The following is a 20,415-nucleotide window of genomic DNA, read 5'->3' as shown; positions in this document are numbered from 1 at the left end:
TAGCAAAGAAGATTTAAAACAACCCCATCCCTACTGCCAGGCTCGGCAGTTTCGCCTGTTTCCTCAGGGTTTCATTAGCATCTACAGAGGCACTTTCTCAAAGCGCCGGGCTCCCGAGGGGGAGGCGGGAGGCGCCACCAGCCCGTGGAAACAGAGAGAAAGGCTTTTACAGGTCTCCGTCCCAATAATGGGGGGCTCTGTTCTCCTCGGAGCGAGCTCCGGCCGCAGCCCCACAACGGTGCTCTGTGAGGGGAGGGTAACCCGGGCCTGCGGGGGCCCTGCGCCTGCCCCTCGCTCCCCACTGTGCTGCTGCTGTGGACACTTTCCTCCCCACACCAGTCTTCCCAGTAGCAATCCATCCAGCAGTACTTGTAGATGGGGCTCAAGACCTGCCATTGTCACCGGGTGCCTGGCTGGTGCCCACCAGGTAGCACCATGTACACACACACGACACCCACCGCCCCGTGGTCAACTCGCCTTTTGTCAGCACCACATCAGGGTCAGCTACAGCTACTGGGCGGCAGAAAAGGGTCGAAAACCATCCAAGGGTTCGGGGTCAGGGCATGACAGAGAGCAGCCTTCAGGCTCCCATCACCCACACCCTTTCCATGAGCACAGAGCACCGTCCCTTCCCTCACACTTACCTCGATTACCGTCTGGCTTATCTGCATGGGAGAAAAACAGTCAAAAGTCAGAATAAACTTACTTGAGCCAGGCAGAGGCAAACAACCTGCAGGAAAAGCCCCAGGGGCAAGAGGCCCCTCAGAGCCCGGGCCATGGCGGTGGAGGGACCGGCCTGCGGCTGCTGGGACGGGCGGCCGAAAGGTGAGCCCCGCTGCAGCCCCTCACTGCTCGCTGGCGCCTTGGGGAGGGGACTGGAGGAAAGCTGAAGGCTGGGAGGGGGAGGACTGAATGCCAGCAGCGCCTTAACCCTTTGCCCTGCTGCTGTTGCTTGGGGCACCGACCCTCACCTTGGGGCACCCTCCCCCCGACTCGGGTTCCCCGCCGCCAGGCTCCCCGGTAAGGCGACAGCTGCGGGCGGGCGGCTGCGAAAATACCTCCCGTCTGCCAGGCACAGCTTCCAGAGGCCTCCCACCCAGGCGGCGGGCGAGGGGGGCACAGAAAGCAAGTCACGGAAGGGTTAAAATGAGGCCGCTGCTGCAGCTGCTCTAGGGGGTTGGATTTCTAAAGGCACCGAATTCCAGGCAGGTAAGGTAAAAACAGGCATCTCGACCCAGAAAGGGGGACAAAAAGCGAGGCCCCTTGTGGGCTGCTGCGGGACGGGGGAGGGCAGGGGCGCGGGGGTGGTAGGGCAGGCAGGGCAGGGGCAGGCAGGGCAGGGCAGGGGCAGGCAGGGCAGGGGCAGGGCAGGACAGGGGCAGGCAGGGCAGGACAGGACAGGGGCTGGCAGGGCAGGACAGGGGCAGGCAGGGCAGGGGCAGGCAGGGCAGGGCAGGGGCAGGCAGGGCGGGACAGGGGCAGGCAGGGCGGGACAGGGGCAGGCAGGGCGGGGCAGGGGCAGGCAGGGCAGGGCAGGGGCTGGCAGGGCAGGACAGGGGCTGGCAGGGCAGGGCAGGGGCAGGCAGGGCAGGACAGGGGCAGGCAGGGCGGGGCAGGCAGGGCAGGACAGGGGCAGGCAGGGCAGGGCAGGGGCAGGCAGGGCAGGGCAGGGGCAGGCAGGGCAGGACGGGGCAGGCAGGGCAGGGGCTGCAGGGCAGGGCAGGGCAGGGGCTGCAGGGCAGGACAGGGGCAGGCAGGGCAGGGGCAGGCAGGGCAGGGCAGGGGCAGGCAGGGCAGGGCAGGGGCAGGCAGGGCAGGGCAGGGGCAGGCAGGGCAGGACAGGGGCAGGCAGGGCAGGACAGGGGCAGGCAGGGCAGGGGCTGCAGGGCAGGACAGGGGCAGGAAGGGCAGGGGCAGGCAGGGCAGGGCAGGGGCAGGCAGGGCAGGACAGGGACAGGCAGGGCAGGGCAGGGGCAGGCAGGGCAGGGCAGGGGCAGGCAGGGCAGGACAGGGGCAGGCAGGGCAGGACAGGGGCAGGCAGGGCAGGACAGGGGCAGGCAGGGCAGGGGCTGGCAGGGCAGGACAGGGGCAGGCAGGGCAGGGGCTGGCAGGGCACGGCAGGACAGGGCGCTCACCCGGGCCGGCAACTCGCCACAGGCTTCGCGCTGGGGTCGCAGTGGGTCGCAGTGAATCAGCATCCACTGGATTTCGAACTGGCAAAGCAGATAAAGATCACGTTAATTCGGGTCAAGGGGTCGCACTGGCCGAGGGTGTAGTAGGAGGAACACTGGTCAGCTATTGACACGTTTTAAGAGGTAGGTGTTTCATGCTAATAGCGATGGATGTATTGGAGAGCTCAGTCCAGATTAATGCCCCACCCTGTGCTCTCCCACCCCTAACTCTGGAGAACTTTTAAATATGGGACATAAACCTGTTGAGAGATTTAAAGAGAAGGTGAGATTCATCATGCGTCATTTTTTACATGCTCTTTATAAGCACAGACACTTTTCCTCGTGCTATGATGGTTTTATTAAAGGACAGGAAAAATCATTTTCTCTAAGTGGATAGTTGTGCCCATGAGGAATGGTAGGTCTGAGGACTGAAATGTGGTCTAAGTGTGAGAAGTTCAAAAAGCACAATCATATGCACACTGCCAACAGCCTGCAGCTGAGTGATGTACATCTGCGGAATTTCACATCTTCATGAACATTTGTATTTGGCACTGGAAAACAACATAGGATTAAGGCAAACCTCAGAGACTGCAACCGAGTCTCTCTTGATGTGCTATGTAGATTAGAAAACATACCCTCTGCTGAAAGTTACTGAATAGCTCATCCAGCTTCAGAGGTATATCCATCAATATATAGTGCATCATGTGGAATTTTAAGTACCAGAAGCATATTAAATTGTGCATATTTATTGTATCTAAGTTTTAAGCCTTGGGTTGTTTTCCCTTCCCATCACACAGGATCAGCTTAGCTTATGAACCACTAATGAGTGGTTTATCAAGAGATTTTTTTGGTTTGATGATAAAATTCACAGGCTCCTATTGCTTTCTCTTCATTATGGATGGCTAAGGAGTTGAATTCTTTGTTTCTTGTTACAACATAGAGCCCTCATATGGAAAATACTCAGACTTTTTTTTTTTTTTTCCCCCTGAGAAACTGAAAATAAAAATGAGTGTTCCAGTACTTTCACTTCTTATTTCTTTGCCTCTCTGAGTCTTTCTTCTTATTCTACTGAGCTAAAATAGCTCCCCACCAGACCTCCCACAATATAATGTCTCAGTGCCTCCTGGCTGCCTTCTGTGCTCCCTCTGGGATATCTCATTTGTCTCTCCAGTCCCAGCCCATAACTGATGCAGAAGGCCAACTGTCATTCTGAGATGCTTTCCTTTCCTGCCATCACGCTTACATTCACTTAATTGTATACTGACTGCTAGAACTAATATATGCTTTGAGTCTGAAGTCCTTTAAGATCTCTGCAAGACATACACATAACCACAAGTTGCTGGTTTGTTTTTTTTTTTTTCTTTCACATTCACCACTTCAGTGCTGCCACTACTGAAATCCTCACTATCACATCTCTGTTCTGCTTGCTTTGCAGTCATCAGTTTCCAGAGTGCTGAGAATATAGCACAGAAGAGGCAGAACTCACCTTTCTTTTATCTGTTATCTGACACCACTATCTGTGAGTTGATTCTCTACCTCCTTTATCCAATACTGGTTTTAAAACCTTTCCCAGTCCTTAATAATAGACAACTGAATGTCATAATATACATATTAAAGAACTGAATGTATACTGTATTTTAATACTACAAGGCAACAATACAATAATAAAAATAAGAGAGTATCTGGAATCTGAAGAACAGGGTTCATAAAAAGGCATTAAACTGGGATCAAATGATACCTATATGATACCATACAACTAGATTCTGAGTCCTCAATTTCTACGTTATTCATGTCTGAAGCTCACTTGCAGAGAGAAAGAACTCCATAACTGCCTCTAATCAGTTTATAATCTATTTCTGATTTAAAACAAGATAGACATGGTTTTAAGTGACAGATTTTCTACTTTTTCAGTTTGTATGTTTAACATTAAATTAAAATTATATTAAGTAATATTGAAATTTAAGAGTCATCTGTTCAGTAGTTAGGAAATACCGTAATTAAGGTTGCCTGTACAAATTTAATCTGTACGTAAACTGAAATTTTGTGATCCATACTTCTTTCCTTAGAATGCTTCTCTCATTCACAAGAGTGAAGGAGCAAGGCTGTGGAAATGGTTCTCACACTGCAGAAACTGTAAGTTTGGAAGTAAATGAGACAGAAGGTGGTAAAAAAGAAAGAGTGGCTTTGTGGAAAAGGCGGACAGATGCCACCGAATGAGCCTGCTTTTGCTTCATAGCTCTTAAACAGTGCTGACAAATCATTTAAGTCAAAATAGCCATATTAGAGAGAAGTAGGAAGGAATGGATGCCTGAAATAAAGTATCTGGTTACAGGTTATGCAAAAAAAGGCTGATCAGTAACAACCGTAACTGAAATTGATAGTCTTGAGCTGTGCTTTCAACTTGTAACGTGGTACAAAATCTGTAAACACTGAAAAAAATTACTTTCAAGACATATCACCAGCAGCCAATATCTGCATCAGCACATTCTGGTTTTTTTATGTAGATAATCATTGCCTTTTTTTGTTTCTTTTTCTCCTTCTTTCTCTGGGGGGGTGTGTGTGTTTGGCTTCTGTACTAAGATGAGAAAGATTTGAGATTATAAAATGCTAATTACTAGCTTGTGTTAGACTTCAATGCATGACTGTCCAAGTGCCAATATCTGTGTCTTAAGAAAACACTACTAACAGATGAGTATTCATTTTTAAAGTCTGAATCCAGTTTTTCAACTTTGAACATAATCAATATTGAAGTAGAGATAAATTTATTAATGAGATTATGTGATTGCTGCAGTGGGAACTTGCCAGGAAATCCTTTTAGTGCCTCATATGTTTTCTTCCAATGTTCCTGAATGGCCAACCAATCACTTTGTTTTGTTCAAGATGGGATTTGAGTGGTGAGCCTTAAGTAAGGCCTGGTACTCTCTCAAGTTTAAGACACATGGAAAATAAACTCTGAATAAAAGAAGCAGGCCTCCTATGCAGAAAAAATACCTCACATTTTTTACAAAACACTGTACTGTAATGTGAATGTAAAGGGAGTTGAAATATTTTGAACATGCACCTTTAATTTGACATTTCTTAGTTCGCAGTTCCCTAGTCAGGCAGCATTATTTTAAAAAATAAATAAACTGTGTTGCTCTGTAGATTTTTTTTTGCTTAGAGCTTTTGTTACTGTTTTGAGGCTATATAGATCAAAAAATGAGATTAAACCTGTTCGACTTTTTTAAAATGAAAAATAGAACTCTTTTGTTGGCGATGTAGTAAAAGGTGTGACTGGCCTCCAACTGATTTTGAAGAGGTGAGAGAAGGGCCAATATGTCCTAGCCTTGCTGTCAAGGTACCTTTTCCCTCACCAATATTTCACAAGAATCTTTTGATTATATTTAGCTGTTTTAAAGAACACCACTATTCTGAAGATGTCTCATGTAGTTGTTCTATTGATATAAATACGAAGTGTTATTGAAGATGAACTACAGGTACAAAGTTCTCAGAAATTAACCTCAGATAAATCAAGGGTAATCATAAAGCAAAGTTATTAAAATGTAATCCTTTAAGACCAAGAGGTGTTTAAGACCTGTAGGTCAGTATTTCTGACATCCATTTCCCAAGATTCCTACAGGATTTCCATTTAATTCTCTATTTCTTAATCAGCACAGATGTAATTGGATCAGCTATGTCTGCCTGTTCACTGTTTTGTCCTCTTAAGTTCTGCAGAAATGCCTGCAAATGCCCACAGCATTGCACATCTCGGTATCAACTATGCAATTCAGCTCTTATTAGTGCTTTAGATGAGAGAAGTGAAGGTTAGATGTAAATGAGACCTAAATATCTAGAATAGTATTTTCAGCATAGTGTCAGTCATAAGAAAGCATTCAGCAGTGCTGTAGGCTTTAAGGAAAACCGTGACCCTCAGAGCACGTTTGCAAGTCCCTTCTGGGAGAGATGGCTCCCTGTGCCTGGCCGGGCTGTTGGTGCTTTGGGGGTGATTCAGGGGAAGACACCCCTTCAGGGAAAGTACAACTCAGCTCAGCAATTCTCAGGCAAAGGTTTTCTACAGTTTCCTTGTTAATGGTACCTATTCTTATTCTACAGGGAGTCTGCTATCAACTCTGTGCTTTTGTTAAGTGGCCAAGAGTAAGCTACACATATTTAAACATATCTCATTCTAGAGCTATTTTGAACACATTTTATCCATTTTTCTACATCTTTGTAATGGGTTTTGGAGCTTCACTCCCTTTGCATCTTTTTCAAAGTCTTACAAAATTACAGCAAATTCTGGTGTTACTGACTTTCATAGCAGGGGCTCAGGCTTCTGAATGTAAGATTTCACAGGGTGAAAAAACCCTGAGTCGTGACTTTTTACAATTCACACACATAATCTGTTCTATGGTGTAAATTAATCCCCGTTCAGCAAATATTGATAAGCAGTTTCTTCTTCAGCATCACAAGTCATGCAGCTACCCTGAACTAGTTAGCAGCATTAAATGTCATTTCTAGCAAAGTATTTAGTGTCTATTATGACAAAATTGGGGTAATGGCTCTGAAATTGCAGAAACTAAGGCAATTTATATCGTCTCACAGCAGTTAATCTTTGAGCAGGAAGAAATGAATGCCCTTACCTTTCTATAGAAAACACATGGTTTAGGAAATAAGTTCTTTTTCAGTTTTGAAATGATGATATATCTTGTATTGCTTGGAGTTTATAGTGGATTATTTGAATTACTTTTAGATAAAAAGAACTGTTTTCTTTTTTATCTAAAAAAGTCGAAATGCAGCTGTAAACCTGTATAAAAATTTGCCCTTCATAAAACATTCCAGAAATCCTGGAATAAATCTTTCTAAAGGCTCAAATGCAAGCCATAGTTTCTAATGGAACTCTATCTATTACTCTCCTAGGCAATCATAGTAACAACAAGCAATAAAGAATCTCTTTTAAAATGACATGTATTACAGTGCACCTGTGAGAAGTTAACCTATTCTGCAAGATAAATAGAGCACTCACAGACTCCTACAAAAAGAGAATAGGAAACACGCAACTTATGTCCTTTAAAAATTATACTACTGGAAGTAATATACTTCAACAATGCCCTGGAATAAATTAGAAATTGTGCCTGGGACATAGTAAATAACCAAGGCTTGTGAGATGTTTAAACTGAGTATAGTCAAGAAAGTTAAAGGATAAGCCTAGAATATCCCCAACCATAGATTCATTTACTCCATTTAGAGAGAAACTAAATGCACAGGATAAAAGAGAAACTTGTGCAATATAAACAGCCATTTAAAAATTTCTAGTCCATCAGATTGTGTGTTTACTTAATCATAATTTCAGAGAATATGGTTTTCCTAAATCTACATTTTTATAATATCAGGTTGGACCACTACCATTGTCAGTTCTGACTTCATTGCACAGGCCATACAATTCATTCTAGTGAATCTTATCTCAAACCCATGGTTCTGTCTGAATTAAAGTGTATTTTCAGACATCCAAACCTGGTTTAAAAATACAATGTCATGCTTACATTCTTCCATCCCTGATGATTTGCTCCAGTGCTTCACTATTATTTTTGTCAAAAATATGCATCGTATTCCTGTTTTAAGGTCTTCCTTATGGGAAGATTTGATTTTTTTCATAAAATACAGTAAATATTATTGTGTCTTTCCATAAACAAGCTAAAAGTATAAACAAGTATTTTGCATTATAAGTGGTGAATTGTGAAAATTGCTCAATTCCATTTTGTGTTTCATCTTTGAAGAGGGTGTCCTATACTTAACATTTTCCCTGACCTCAGGTAGCTTCACACTAGTGCCTAATGATGTAAGTGCTTAATCATAGATGAGGTAGAACTTAACGCTGGACACTCTTCCCTCACCAGCTGCCTGAAGAGCCAGCTTGATCTGTGTTCCTTGTGCTTATGCCTTGCTGAAAAGAGCAAGTCTCTGTAAAACAGGGGCTCGAAAGAGAGTGGGATAAAATTCCAAATGTCCTCTGCTGCTTTTCCTGACTTCTTTAATCCTGACCAAAAAGTGAGCCAGAGCACCAGCAGAGAGTTCTTACTAAGGTGACCTTAAACCACATCTCTCTCCGTTCGTAGGCTGGCACTCTGAATTGTTACTTCCACAGGCAACAGGAATCCTTGTTTTTGAAGAAATGACTCTGTGTCTAACTTGTGTTTTTTATTAATCACTCATCTCAGAAACCAGATCAGATAATCAAATAATAAAATCCCTGAGGTTTTTCATATTCAGTTTTCTTAGTTGAAGAGGACAAAAGCATTCAATATTTACCATATCTCACCCCAATGTTATTTTCTTCATGAAAACAACTTTCCTCACAATGTAGTAGCACAAAGAGGATATTTTTTGGTATCAAATTCACTAACCAGGTATAAAATAAGCATTTCACTACCTGCTTTTGCTACACTGAACAAAGGAACAACTCCACAGTGAGTTTAAGTATCTGCTGCAACATACAGGGAATGCTAAATATCTAACAAAGGGATTCACAGAAGCCAGGATACAAGGGTGGGATGTCCTCAGCTGCCCAGGAGAAGAGATGTGGAGATGGGTAGGTGTTGTGTCTCCGCTCTGCTGGGCCCTCTGTTAGGGTTGATTCTGTCCTCTGACACTGCACTTATCCCTCATCGTGTTCATAAACAAGAACCTTCTTTAAGAGTTAGCTGTCAATTCCAGGCCAGCCTTTTGGAAAAAAAATCTCAAGCTAATCAAAGAGGAAAAACCACTGTCAACATGATCATACCAAGTGGCACAATGATTTAGAGAGTCTCCTGAGGTATAAGATATTCATGATAATCACTGATTTAGCACTGAGATTTAAATGTGGGTCTCTTACTTCCTGTGTGAAAAGCAAATTAAATCACAAAGGACCTCCATCAACCTCTCTTACAGAAGATATTTGTATTTACTATTTAAAATGTTTATTCTGCCAGAGACACAGTTAATTATCTCTAGCTGATGGTCGATGCACACATATGAGAGAGGGGTCCCAGTTCTTGCCTAATTAATGTGTTGCTCTCTTCTGTGGGAGTTACAGACAACAAGTCCATGTCCCGAGTCTTCCTTCAAGCCTCACATGAAATAAGCAAAGAAACATCCAACTGACAGACCCAGCCAGAGCAGAATCTGGTGATGGAAGTGTGGATGTCTCAGACACTTCACTGTGGAAACTTACACATAAACTGGGTCATGCCTTACCTCATATGGTGTATATATGTGCAATATTAAAAGCAAAGCTAGTACTTACCTGCCAGGGAGTTGCTATTTTCCACCATTTTTGCTTTCAGAAAACATTTGAAGATACATTCCACAAAAAAAAAGATTAAGTATAAAGATCCTATAAAACACTTTTTGCAGTAATAAAAGATTTTAGAACTTACCGGAACTGAAATTTGAGGATTATTTTTGAGTTTTCCAAGTACAGCAAAGCCATCAACGCTGATTTTCCCTTTTGGTTTTATGTTTAAGGATTCTATTTTAATACAGTCAATAAAAAGCGTGACACTGTTTGCTTCCACACTTATCATAAGCTTGTGCCACTGGGAGTCAAACAAGAAAGGCAAATGCAAAAATGATGCAGTTTGGAGACTTCCATCCGCTCCTTTATAAGAAAATTCAACACTTTTCACTTGACCATTAAGATTCACTCCAACTTGTTCTTTTCCTGAAGAATCCTGAATCTGCCAAATAGTCCAGTATTTCTGAAGTGTGGCCCCAGTCATCCGAAAAGTAGTTAGAAAGGAATATTCATCAGGCAATCCATTGGAATATATGGCACTGTGTAGGATCAAAATACAGTACATTTGTTGTACATTTGTTCTGAAAAGTTCCACGTATCACCACAGAGTAATGAGAAACAGTTACTCAGAGAAACTAAATTTCAACCATGCTTTTATCGGTGCTCTTCTGCATGCAGAGTCCCAAAATGAGATGTCTTTTTGAGTCGTGAGTGTTGCTCATGGCAAAGGCAACTGGTTCAGAAATGTGGGTTCTTCTGACATTGTACAATGTTTATGATAACCCTTTCTAACTGTAATGGATGGAGCAACAACAGGCTCCTACTTCACATGTAGAAAGTATATCCTACAATTATGCTATTTCTTACTATTAGACTTAAAAATCTGTCAGTGTAGTGTGAATTTATAATTGAATAGGTAGATAGTGCAGATCTGATTCAGTTTTGAAGACATCAGAATGTATTTTGCAAATGTATTTTTTTTTGTTCAACCTGACAACAACCCTTTTGTTAATGTATTAGCTGTCACTTCAGCAGAAATCATTCATTGACAAATACATGCATAGTAAGAACCCACACTAAAAACATATTATGTCCTGTAACATTCAACCACAAGACTACAAGCAGCAGGGAACAGATTTGCCACATATAAAATTATTTCTTCTTTTGCAATTCCTATAATGTGAGATTTGGAAACACAAACAAGTACAACTGGCTGTGTCACTGTGCAAAACAGCCAGGTCACTTTTTTTCTCAAATATGTCAGTGAATCTAGTAAAATATTTTTAAAATATGCCTTTTCATATTCTAGGAGTTGTAAAATTGTAGCATCTCAATCCAGGTAACATCAAAACATTATTTGCCAGCTATGTACATTTAAGAATAAGTTATATTTTAATAAATGTGTTAAGTATGGAGATATGCAGAGCTATTTTGTCACTAGCTTTCATTAGAATAATTTCTCAGGCAAGAAGGCATTTTGAACAAACATTATTTTTGAGTGGCAGATCAATCCTAGCTCAGCAGGAATTTAGCCATCTTTATGAATCTCAGGCCTTAGGCTAAGGAAAAAAAAAATGAATCAGTTAGTTCTTATTCTGTATGCTTGACAACTACTGATTTAGTAAGAGAATACTCCCAGATAATATCTTCACAGTTTGTAGTTTAAGTGCTCAAAGCTGTAGTGCAATCATATTCCAGCAGGCGACGGCACAGCCTCAGCAACATTTCAGTAGGAACTGGGGAAAACCTGACAGCTGCAGCAGCAGCTTCACCGGATTAATATACTGGTGTTTCTTCTCTTTCCCCACAAGCCTGAAATACACCTGAAAGCAGGTGAACGAGGAAGAGGGATGTTTAACTGGAAGATTATCTCGTTGCACAAGGTGTGGGGTTACAAAAAGGTGGGAGAGGGGGCTCCTTGCCATTATCTTTAAACTGTGATTTGCCATGACTTGTGTCTCTGTTGACCACAGATGCATCAGTCTGTCCCAGCTGGCTTTCTCTGATAGGATTTTATCTAACTTCTTGTGTCCTCTTATTGTTTTGTTTCAGTTTGTATCTTGCCATCTTCAGTGCAAATGTCAATGCGTGGATATTGTAGCTTTCTTCCTGTTCTGTGTACATTACTGTTACAGTGTGTGCTACTGTCCGCCATCCTTCTGTAGGCTTCTAGCTTACACAATATATTTATACATTATTTCCTGTTCTGGGAACATACTCCCCTTCCCTATCCAGACACACATTAGTCTCTTGCTAAGCTCCTGATCCAGTTCAGAACATCTTTTATGGCCCTCAGTGTCCTTCTTCCATAATACCTCTTAAACAAGTATTTCGGTGTCCTCTGCTGCTAAAACCTTAGCTTGTCTGAGTAATTTATCTCTTAATTTGCTGAATCCCACTGTTTGCTCTTGCGCAAGAGCTGGTTTTACTACTTCCCTATCGAAGGTGGTATTGTTAGGTAATATTTTAACTAGTCCCTGTGTGACATTCTGCTTATTTGCTGTCAAGTTTGGTGACTCCAAGAGATCTGATAAACTGAGCTCTGCAGCTGAAGGAGGCATTGCTAATCCCAGATCCTCTGAAGAGAGGTTTTCATTCTTTCTCTGCACTGATAAGTGTTGCTGTCATGCCAATACTGGTTAAAATACCACACACATTCTCACCCCACCTCAGCTGACATAACTATAACTATACTGAAAGGAAAATAAAAGAAACACTCAAGTAAGTAATCATAGTTACAATTTTCAATTGGAAGATTGTTTATACCAGACTGGAGACTGGCAAAAGAATTCTTTTTACCATATTTAGCCACTAGTGTTAGGCATTTACAAGCCATCATATGGATCCTCCTTGTTTTTCAGAAATTAAAATTAAAAAAAAAAAAATATTTTAAAAATTATACACAAAGAAAATAAACTGCATAAGAGCTTCTGACCCTGGTAAGAGAGAACTAAATTATAAGAAATGTATATAGAACAGTAAACTTATAAAGTCAGTATACAAACATGGACAAATATTTACATTTTCTTAAATGCTTAATAACCAGTCAGAAGAGCTGCTGACTTTAGCCTAGACTCAGTATCAGAAAGGTGACTCAGCATGACTAAGCACAGCATGACCCATTGCCAGAAAAGTGCTCTGCAGGGGACTGTTGCTGTGTGAGATTTATACCTGTAATTCTACGAGTAAAGCAGAGACAGATTCTCATCTCAGTTACTTCAACACTAATGAAAAACAATTCCATTGCTCCAGTGGTATCAGTGTATTTCACTACACAGTTTCTCCAAAGCGTGTGATCTTTACATAGGCAAAACACTACTGAAGTCAACAACTTAAACCACTAAGTATTTGGAAGCCATGGCAAATTTATCATACTATTAAAGTAAACAATTATAGAGAAGTTATTCCTCCATCTCACTGTGAAGTGAAGAGTGTTGGATTCTGTAATCCTCTTGAACAGCTGATAACTATATAGGCACTCAAATTATTTCCATAATTTTTTTAACATACATGTTTCCAGTTCCACTAACTTATGAGTGTAAACCCATCAATTTTAAACTTACAAATAGGCAGATGAGCAAAAGAAGAATTAATATGCAAAATTATTTCAAGTACACAGACCAAATTAAGTCCTTCCCCACTTCCCACCCACTTAAAATTGTGAGGGATATAAGCTACCAGAGCATTTTTAAAATTCTTTTTTGTATCTTAAGTTTCTAAGATAACAGACTAGTCCTGCTTTCCTTGTATATCCAGAACTATTATTAACTGATTTAAGTGTGACATGGATGCAATATCAGATGAATATTTTATCAGATATTTGAGTCCTTGCTTAAATTTTTAAATGCAGATTGGAGGCAGGGAGAGGTTGAAACATTTGTAATTAGTCTAAGGGAACTTCTGAAACACTACTGTTTTCTTTTAATCTTTTTCATAAATACCTAAGAGTGTTATTAATCCTGTACCGTAAGTGCTTACCAGCAAGATTTCTTTAAGATTTCAAGACTAAGTCCTACCAAGGCATCAATATATCTGCAATAAGTCATCTGGTTAGGTGGTAGAAGCCCTGAATAGTGCCACTTCAGGATTCATCCAGCACAGCAAGTATTTTAAGAGGTTAACTAAGTATTGATTTGAATACTACCAAATAACTGCTTATTTTATTAAACTTGTTTCTTTAAGAGTTAGTTTCCTAGGTGAGCTCCGTTGCCCACTGAGATAACTTACCCCTTGATAAATGAAGATTTTAGAAATGTTAGTACAATCCACTAGAGGCGTCTGCAGAAATTTCTCTGGCCAACCTCATGATAATGCAGTATTATATACCCAGTGGTAGGGGGTTTCTTTGCACAAGCTGGAGTCACTTGTGGCTGCACCTCCTGAAGCCTCCTAGAATCACAGCTGACCTGGCAGGCGTTATCTGGCAGCCATCAAATAAGCAATAACAATAAAGCCTAGCTAAGTATTTTTTAAAACTGCCCCAAGTCTTTAGCCAGAAGTCATTTACTAGGATTCAGTACTCTCAGCTGGTCTCTATTCTTCAGAAACCTCCATTTCTGAGCTAATTATTTCTCTTATGAGGTAACTAACTTCTTAACTGCACTTTGTCTTTTCCATTATAGTGTCATCATCAATATCAATGGAGTGGCACTATGTAAGATATCTTACTTGTAATGCAAAAATAAAAGCACCTGAAGAACTTTGGTGGCTGGATGTAGAAAAGCCAGAGCTTCAGGCATATGCACTCACGGAGTATTAATTCACAGGGAAGCATTATTCCCAAAGGAATAAACAGGAAATCAGCCTACAAAATTCTCTGGATGTTCCAAGCTTACTGAAAAAGCTTTAAAAACTTCCTATTTTCATTTTATAATTTCTTGTCATAATGTGTTTGTCATGTCACCTCTTAATGTAGTCTGCAGTATCCACTATCCCAAATATAAAGGCTGTTCAAAAGGCACCTTCAGCTTTTATGTTGCTCTGCTTTCCACTGAGATGAGGATGCAGGCAAAGAGGTACCATTTGTAGACTCATAGGCTGCCTTCAGGCTACTGAACTCAGTGTGCCCAGATCTGGTCTCTGATACTAAGTTCAGCTGGCTTGAAAAATTTAAACCCGCTTACTTCCAAAATATGATGACCATATGCAAGCTGCTTATTGGGAATGGTCCATGGCCTATGCTAGCTGCCAAGCTGTGCCCAGGAATGGTTTAATGATTGTTAATTAGTCTGGACCTGAACCATGCCAAGGTCTTGTTTAATTTTTTAACAGCATAGACTATTGAGTATGAATGCTTTGGAAATCTCCCTGACACCAATTTATCCATGTGGACATAGGGGCCTTGTGGTATGACACCTGCATTTGTGAAATTGAAGAATTAAGATTTCATCTAGTGCATTTTCCCCCATGTAAAAACATAACATAAATATGTTACTTTGTGCTAATACATTTTGTAAAGCTTGCAATAAAAAAATCAATGCAATTATTATTCAAATTGCTGATATTAATTTTGTACTTACTAACTGGTGGACACCTACAACAGGTACATAGATCAAATGGAAGAATTACAGGGTCACCTTGTCAGAAACAATGGGTATGAGTCATGCCAGCTTCACAGGTTCTAATTACGTGAAGCACCCTGTGTTGATTCTTCAGCAGATTTTATGCCAGAAACACCAATGGCTAATGCGAATTTATGTGGACAATGCAAGAAGCTTAAGTCAAGACTTGTGTGCAATCATTTCTGTTCATTCTGGGATATACTTCTGAACCTTGGCAAGTCTGCTAAGCAGCAAAAGACCAAGCTACAATTAAGTAGTGTTTTAAGGAAACTGTGTAAGCTTTTCAAGTCATAAGCTATTGATACAGCAAAGACTGGATAAATACGCTGACCCATGCCCATCTAATTGAGCTCTCCTTCCCATACCATAGCCACTGTAACATGGACTTTTCTATGTTAGTATAATGATCATATGCTAGTCTACAAAATTATTTTATTGTTCCTGATAAGTGCTGACTGAATGGTGACAGTCAAGCAAGCCCTCTGTGCTGATGCTGTAATTGTCTTCCTTGCCATTTCTACGTGTCTGTCCACCTCCCCATCCCTACCCCAAAAGCCTTGAATTCATTACACACCAGGGAATGGACTTAATTTGAGTGTCACTGCCCTATTTCATAAGGCAAGAGAAGACACTGTCCATGGCTATCAGGTTATCTGATATGGCTGCCCATTAACAAAGGTGTGAGCATAGGTGTGAGCAGAGCAGGCGTGGAGCCAGCAGATGCCTGACACTTTTATTGAGGGTCCATCCCCAGTGCTCCTACAGCACTCGTGCCTTTGTGCCTGTGTCAGCCACCCAGCTCTGGAAAACAGTGCTGTGTTATTTTTTCCAAGCTCACTCTAGTTTTGCCTCCCTCATCTCTTGGCGAAGCAGGAGCTTGCAGCGATGGTGGCACGAACCAGGGGATCATACCCAATGTTACACCCAACATGTACCTGCCCCGCGACAGCTCCGCCGGCCCTCGCCACCCCCGGGGCTCCTCCGCTCTCGGCGGGGCGGTGTTTCAGCACCGCGGGCACGGACAGCTCCCGGGCGGGGGCTTCCCGGGAGGCTCTTCTCTTGCCCTGCCTCCCCTCCTCCGCTACCGCCTCCTCTCCCGCCGCTGCCCTGCCGAATATTTGCGTTATCCTTAAATACTCCACGTGCGGGGGGTGGCCGGGGGAAATGCAGCAGGTGTCCAGAGTTGCTGCAATGCCTGGGTCTGAGAATGCCAGAGCTACACCCGTGCCATTAAAGATGCTTCATCTTGCTTGAAGTACTCTGCATAACACCCTAACTCCTGTAATGCTTCTCAGGCAGTGCTTCATCCCAAATTCACACCAGTAAAACTCACCTACCATGCTGCATTATAAAGATTATGTGGACAGTTCTGTGTTTGTTTTTTTTTTCTTTTGTTTATTGTTTTGGTGGTGGTGGTGGTTTGGGGAGTTGTTTGTTTGTTTGTTTATTTTAAATATTGGAAATGGTCTAAGGTGTGCCTCTCCTGTGCTGTTAGCCTCAAATACTTACTGCCAACATCACTCTTTCTAAGTCAGCTTACTGAGAGGGGCAGACTCTAAAATAACATGGAAGCAGAGCAGCAAGATGAGGCTCAGTGGCAGAGGAGCAGCACACGCTGATGTTCTAGAGCGCTAGGACTCAAACCTTAACCCATTCCCTGGGGCAGGACACTCACCTGAAGTGACTTCTTAGTTTGAGCCAGGGCCAAATTTCAGGTATACCATGAGGCAGCATTGCAGTGTAACAGCACAGTATCGCCTGGGAGTACCCATCAGTGTCTTGAATATGGTAAATTCATGATACTGCACCATATCCATCCGACAAGCCCAGTGACAGCAGTCAGCTCAAATGCCATGGTGCATTAACGCGGCTTGTACAGGCTTGATCAGGGATAACTTCTGTATATCAAGCATATCTCTCATCAAGCCATCTATAGCAAAGTTTAGATTTTCTTAGATATGAAAATATTACAGCTTTGATAGCTCAGACAGTTTCTGAGCTCAGAAGCATGAGTTAAAAATCTGAGAATCTCCAGCTTTTAGTGAAATGAAGATCCCATTTACTGTCTGTGTCTGGATTCACATTTACACATTAGAAGCCTTCATTTGCCACTGGGATGGAAAGTAGTCATGAGTCCAATGCAACCAACTGGCTAAGCTGTAGACTAGCTTAACCTGGGGGCCATGAAGGCAGAAGACAGAAGAATGCAGAAAGCAAAAGTTGTCAGCAATAGTATGACAACACCACTTTGCACTCCAGTTATTCCTAGCTGAAATGGTAGTCCAATTAAACATCTTGCCAGCTAATTGCTAAGTAAAGGCATTCTTAATTACATAAGGTTTTGGACTGGAATCCAGACTTCCCTAAGTTTGGCAAAGACATCTCTACCCTGCTGTATTGTCTCTGTTCCTTCACTAGCAACAAGTCTGGCCTATAAAGCACAAACACAATAAGACTCCTGAATTCTGGCTCCTATTGCAACTTGCCTGTGACATGCTAAATAATAGTTTTCATCTTTTATAGATTAAGTGACCAGAAATCAACCAGAAATATGTGTGTACCAGTTAACCAAAAAGAAACAAACAAACAAACAAACAAACAAACAACCTCTTATCATACCACAAATCAATTTTTATTCTACTTCGTCTCTTCAATCCTTACCTCATCAGAAGGATCCCTTTGTGTCAATGTTTTGAGAAAACTTTCCTCACTCTCCTCCTGTTATCTTTTCTTTGCCTCCTACCTCTTGTAGTCATCAGCCACTTTTGGCTTCACTTCCTAGAGGTGAATCCCTTTCTATCAGCAAATCTTGGAGCACCTTGGGCAATAATATTGTTAGAAGAAAGTGGAAGTCCCTGAAATTGCTGTTACAGACTCAGTCTGGTCTGGTGGTGGCAATGAAAAAAACATTTGAACTCCTCTTACTCCTTCCAAAAGCTTTGCAAATTAGGTGATCTACGTGGGGGGAATATCTATCCCTTAAATGACAGTATTGCAAAATATCTATACTTTAAAGTCAAGCAAAAAATGCATTACCTGGTTGGGATCCTGAAGTCTACATTGGGTCCCAGTTTATAAGCCACTTGTAGAGAAGTGGAGCCCACTACTCTCTGGATAATTCCCTGGGAAGCAGCTTTTTCTATTTGGAACTGAGAAATCAGATCAAAGCCTACAAGAAAAAATATCCATGTCCAGAATGTAATTTTCATTTTAATTTAATTAGAGAATTGTGCAGTTACAGAGCTGAATATACCCTGTTAAAGTTTCTGAACAGAAGATTTTTCCTGAAAAAGTAGGGGCTCTACTTGCCTGGTAAGTCATCTTGGCCGATCCTAATTGTTGGGCAGAGATCAATTCTCTGACTGGCACCCAGAATGACTGGTAGTCCTGCAAAAAAAGGTGAATTTATTACCCATGTGCCTGCACATTGCCTCAGATCACCTTAAAAATTAAGTGAAGCAACTGTAAGAATATTATTAATTAGAGCTATAAATAATAATAATAGTTAGATGTATATAATAATCAATTTAAACTGTACTCAGTGAAGTCAGAGGTCTAAGAAAATAAGCATCTGTTTCTAGACACCTCCAAATTTAAAATTATGACTTGACTGATTATTTGATTATGGTTTTTTTAAGCCTTTAAATGAGAGTGTTACAATAATTCTTCTTTCGCAGAGCTATGGAGAAGTAATTGTAGCATAAGAAGGTCTGCTGTGTTAGGAGTTTTTCATTTGGAACTTTTGGTGGTTTAAGCAAACTTGGAAAAAAAAAGCGCCAGTTACCTAAATCAACAGTCTCGCTAGTCTCAAGGAAACTTAAACAAACCTCATGCCAACTAAAGAGGCTGTTGAGAAACTGTTGGCATCTTTTCCATCCTCTCTGGTATTCCAGGTGTTCCCACCTTCCTCTGTGCCACATTTGATCAGAGAATGGTCATTCATAAAATACAGGGTGGGGGCAAGAAGAACTTAGAGATGTTTTTTGTTGACTCAAGCAAGAATGTAGAAGAAATTTGTTCGAGGACAGCCAATGTAAAAATCTAATTTTTCAGAATATTATCTGTCAATAAGCCCTGTAATGAGCATTAAAGCCTACAAGATTCCCCTAATTTGAGGAAGGAGGAAAGAAAAATTAACATTTATTTGAAGAGTTTAGATGTCATGTACAAGTCCAATACTAGGTCAATCTGGAAAATGTTAGTAGAGTCTGGATGAGGAAGAATGAAGCTTGCAAGTTGGAAGGAGATGCATTTCTAACCTACAGAAAGCCTTTTGTGTGTTGCAAGGGCTCCACCATAAATGTGGGTTTCCTTCTGACAACATGGACTTAAAGGGAACATTCAGGTTGACATGTTACACCTTAGAAATGGCCTCATTCTACATTATTTGATGAGGCATATGGCTAACATCCAGCCATTTACATTTTATGCCCAGCAAATAAAGTGTAACCAGTTTGTTGCCACAGGTAGCAGAAGAATATCTAACTAGAAGCACTGAAAGGTACAGGAAGGTTTGTGTCCTTTATATATTACTATATCCCTGTTTTAATCCTTACCTTAAAAATACATCTAATAGTGATCTTAAAACAGCACACACAGCTTGTTTTTTCTCTTCTTACCCTTATACACGCATCCATACATACACATAGACAGTCCCCCCTTTCTATGATGGCTGGCTAGAGAGCATTTTAATTTTGAATAAGCTCAGAATATTTATTTTGACAGTCAAAATTAGAGAAAGATGAAATGCAGATGAAGTCTGTCTCCTTACTTGATTGATGCTGGATGGTAGCTGAGATGAAAGACCACAGGAAACTACACAGGTAAAAGCAAGCTGTAATTTTCCTGTAAACAGAAAGAAAAAAAACAGTATGAATGTATAGTTTCTGACAGATTCTGTTATTGACTTTCTCCTCAGAGCCATGCATATTACATGTATAAAAACCTGAATTAAGGATTTATGAACAGATTTGACAAGACAATTTCTTTACATGAGAACTTTTTATCTTTGCCTCATTATAAAACATGTCAATAAAGCTCTTTCTATTACCATTTCCTTCATATAACACTGCCATAAAACCAAACAACAAAGGCGGCTGCTGGCAAGGACAGCTCTAACTGTTCTGATCTCTAATTTACAGATTTCTCTAAATCCCACTTGTTCTCTTACCAGTTGCTTTTCATCTTCCCTGCTGGCTTTCTTCACTTCTCTCATGTGAAGACGGGGTGTCTAGAGCCGCACTCTCTGCTTCCCTCTCATCGGCCCGTGGAGGAGAGCGGCGGTGGGTGCAAGCGGCTCCTCCTGCCCCGGGCAGGACCCAGCAGGGAGGGAGGTGCCGGCTCTGGGGTCTGTTTTAATCTTGCCAAGGGAAGGAGGTGGAGGCTGGACAGACATGTGTGTCCTGGTGGGCTCTGAGGGCGGATCTCTGGA

The 20,415-nt window shown here is 41.7% G+C and overlaps 1 protein-coding gene across 1 annotated transcript in view; it reads right to left on the bottom strand.

The window, feature by feature from the left end:
• The window catches only part of COL9A1 (collagen type IX alpha 1 chain), a gene marked incomplete at both ends in the record, with an annotated part of 67,663 nt that extends 47,495 nt beyond the window's left edge, over nucleotides 1-20,168 (bottom strand). The window contains 7 exons of the mRNA XM_082048648.1: nucleotides 645-665; nucleotides 2,136-2,213; nucleotides 9,566-9,962; nucleotides 18,021-18,153; nucleotides 18,294-18,371; nucleotides 19,756-19,829; nucleotides 20,155-20,168. Coding sequence (XP_081904774.1) covers nucleotides 645-665; nucleotides 2,136-2,213; nucleotides 9,566-9,962; nucleotides 18,021-18,153; nucleotides 18,294-18,371; nucleotides 19,756-19,829; nucleotides 20,155-20,168 — 795 coding nt within the window. The remainder of the gene's footprint in view (nucleotides 1-644; nucleotides 666-2,135; nucleotides 2,214-9,565; nucleotides 9,963-18,020; nucleotides 18,154-18,293; nucleotides 18,372-19,755; nucleotides 19,830-20,154) is intronic.
• Nucleotides 20,169-20,415: the final 247 nt, after the last annotated feature.

Source organism: Streptopelia decaocto (genome assembly GCF_964273445.1).
Source record: "Streptopelia decaocto genome assembly, chromosome: 3".
Classification (NCBI taxonomy): Eukaryota; Metazoa; Chordata; class Aves; order Columbiformes; family Columbidae; genus Streptopelia; species Streptopelia decaocto.
Note: the sequence above shows the minus strand (reverse complement) of the source record. Positions and strands in the feature narration are given on the sequence as shown.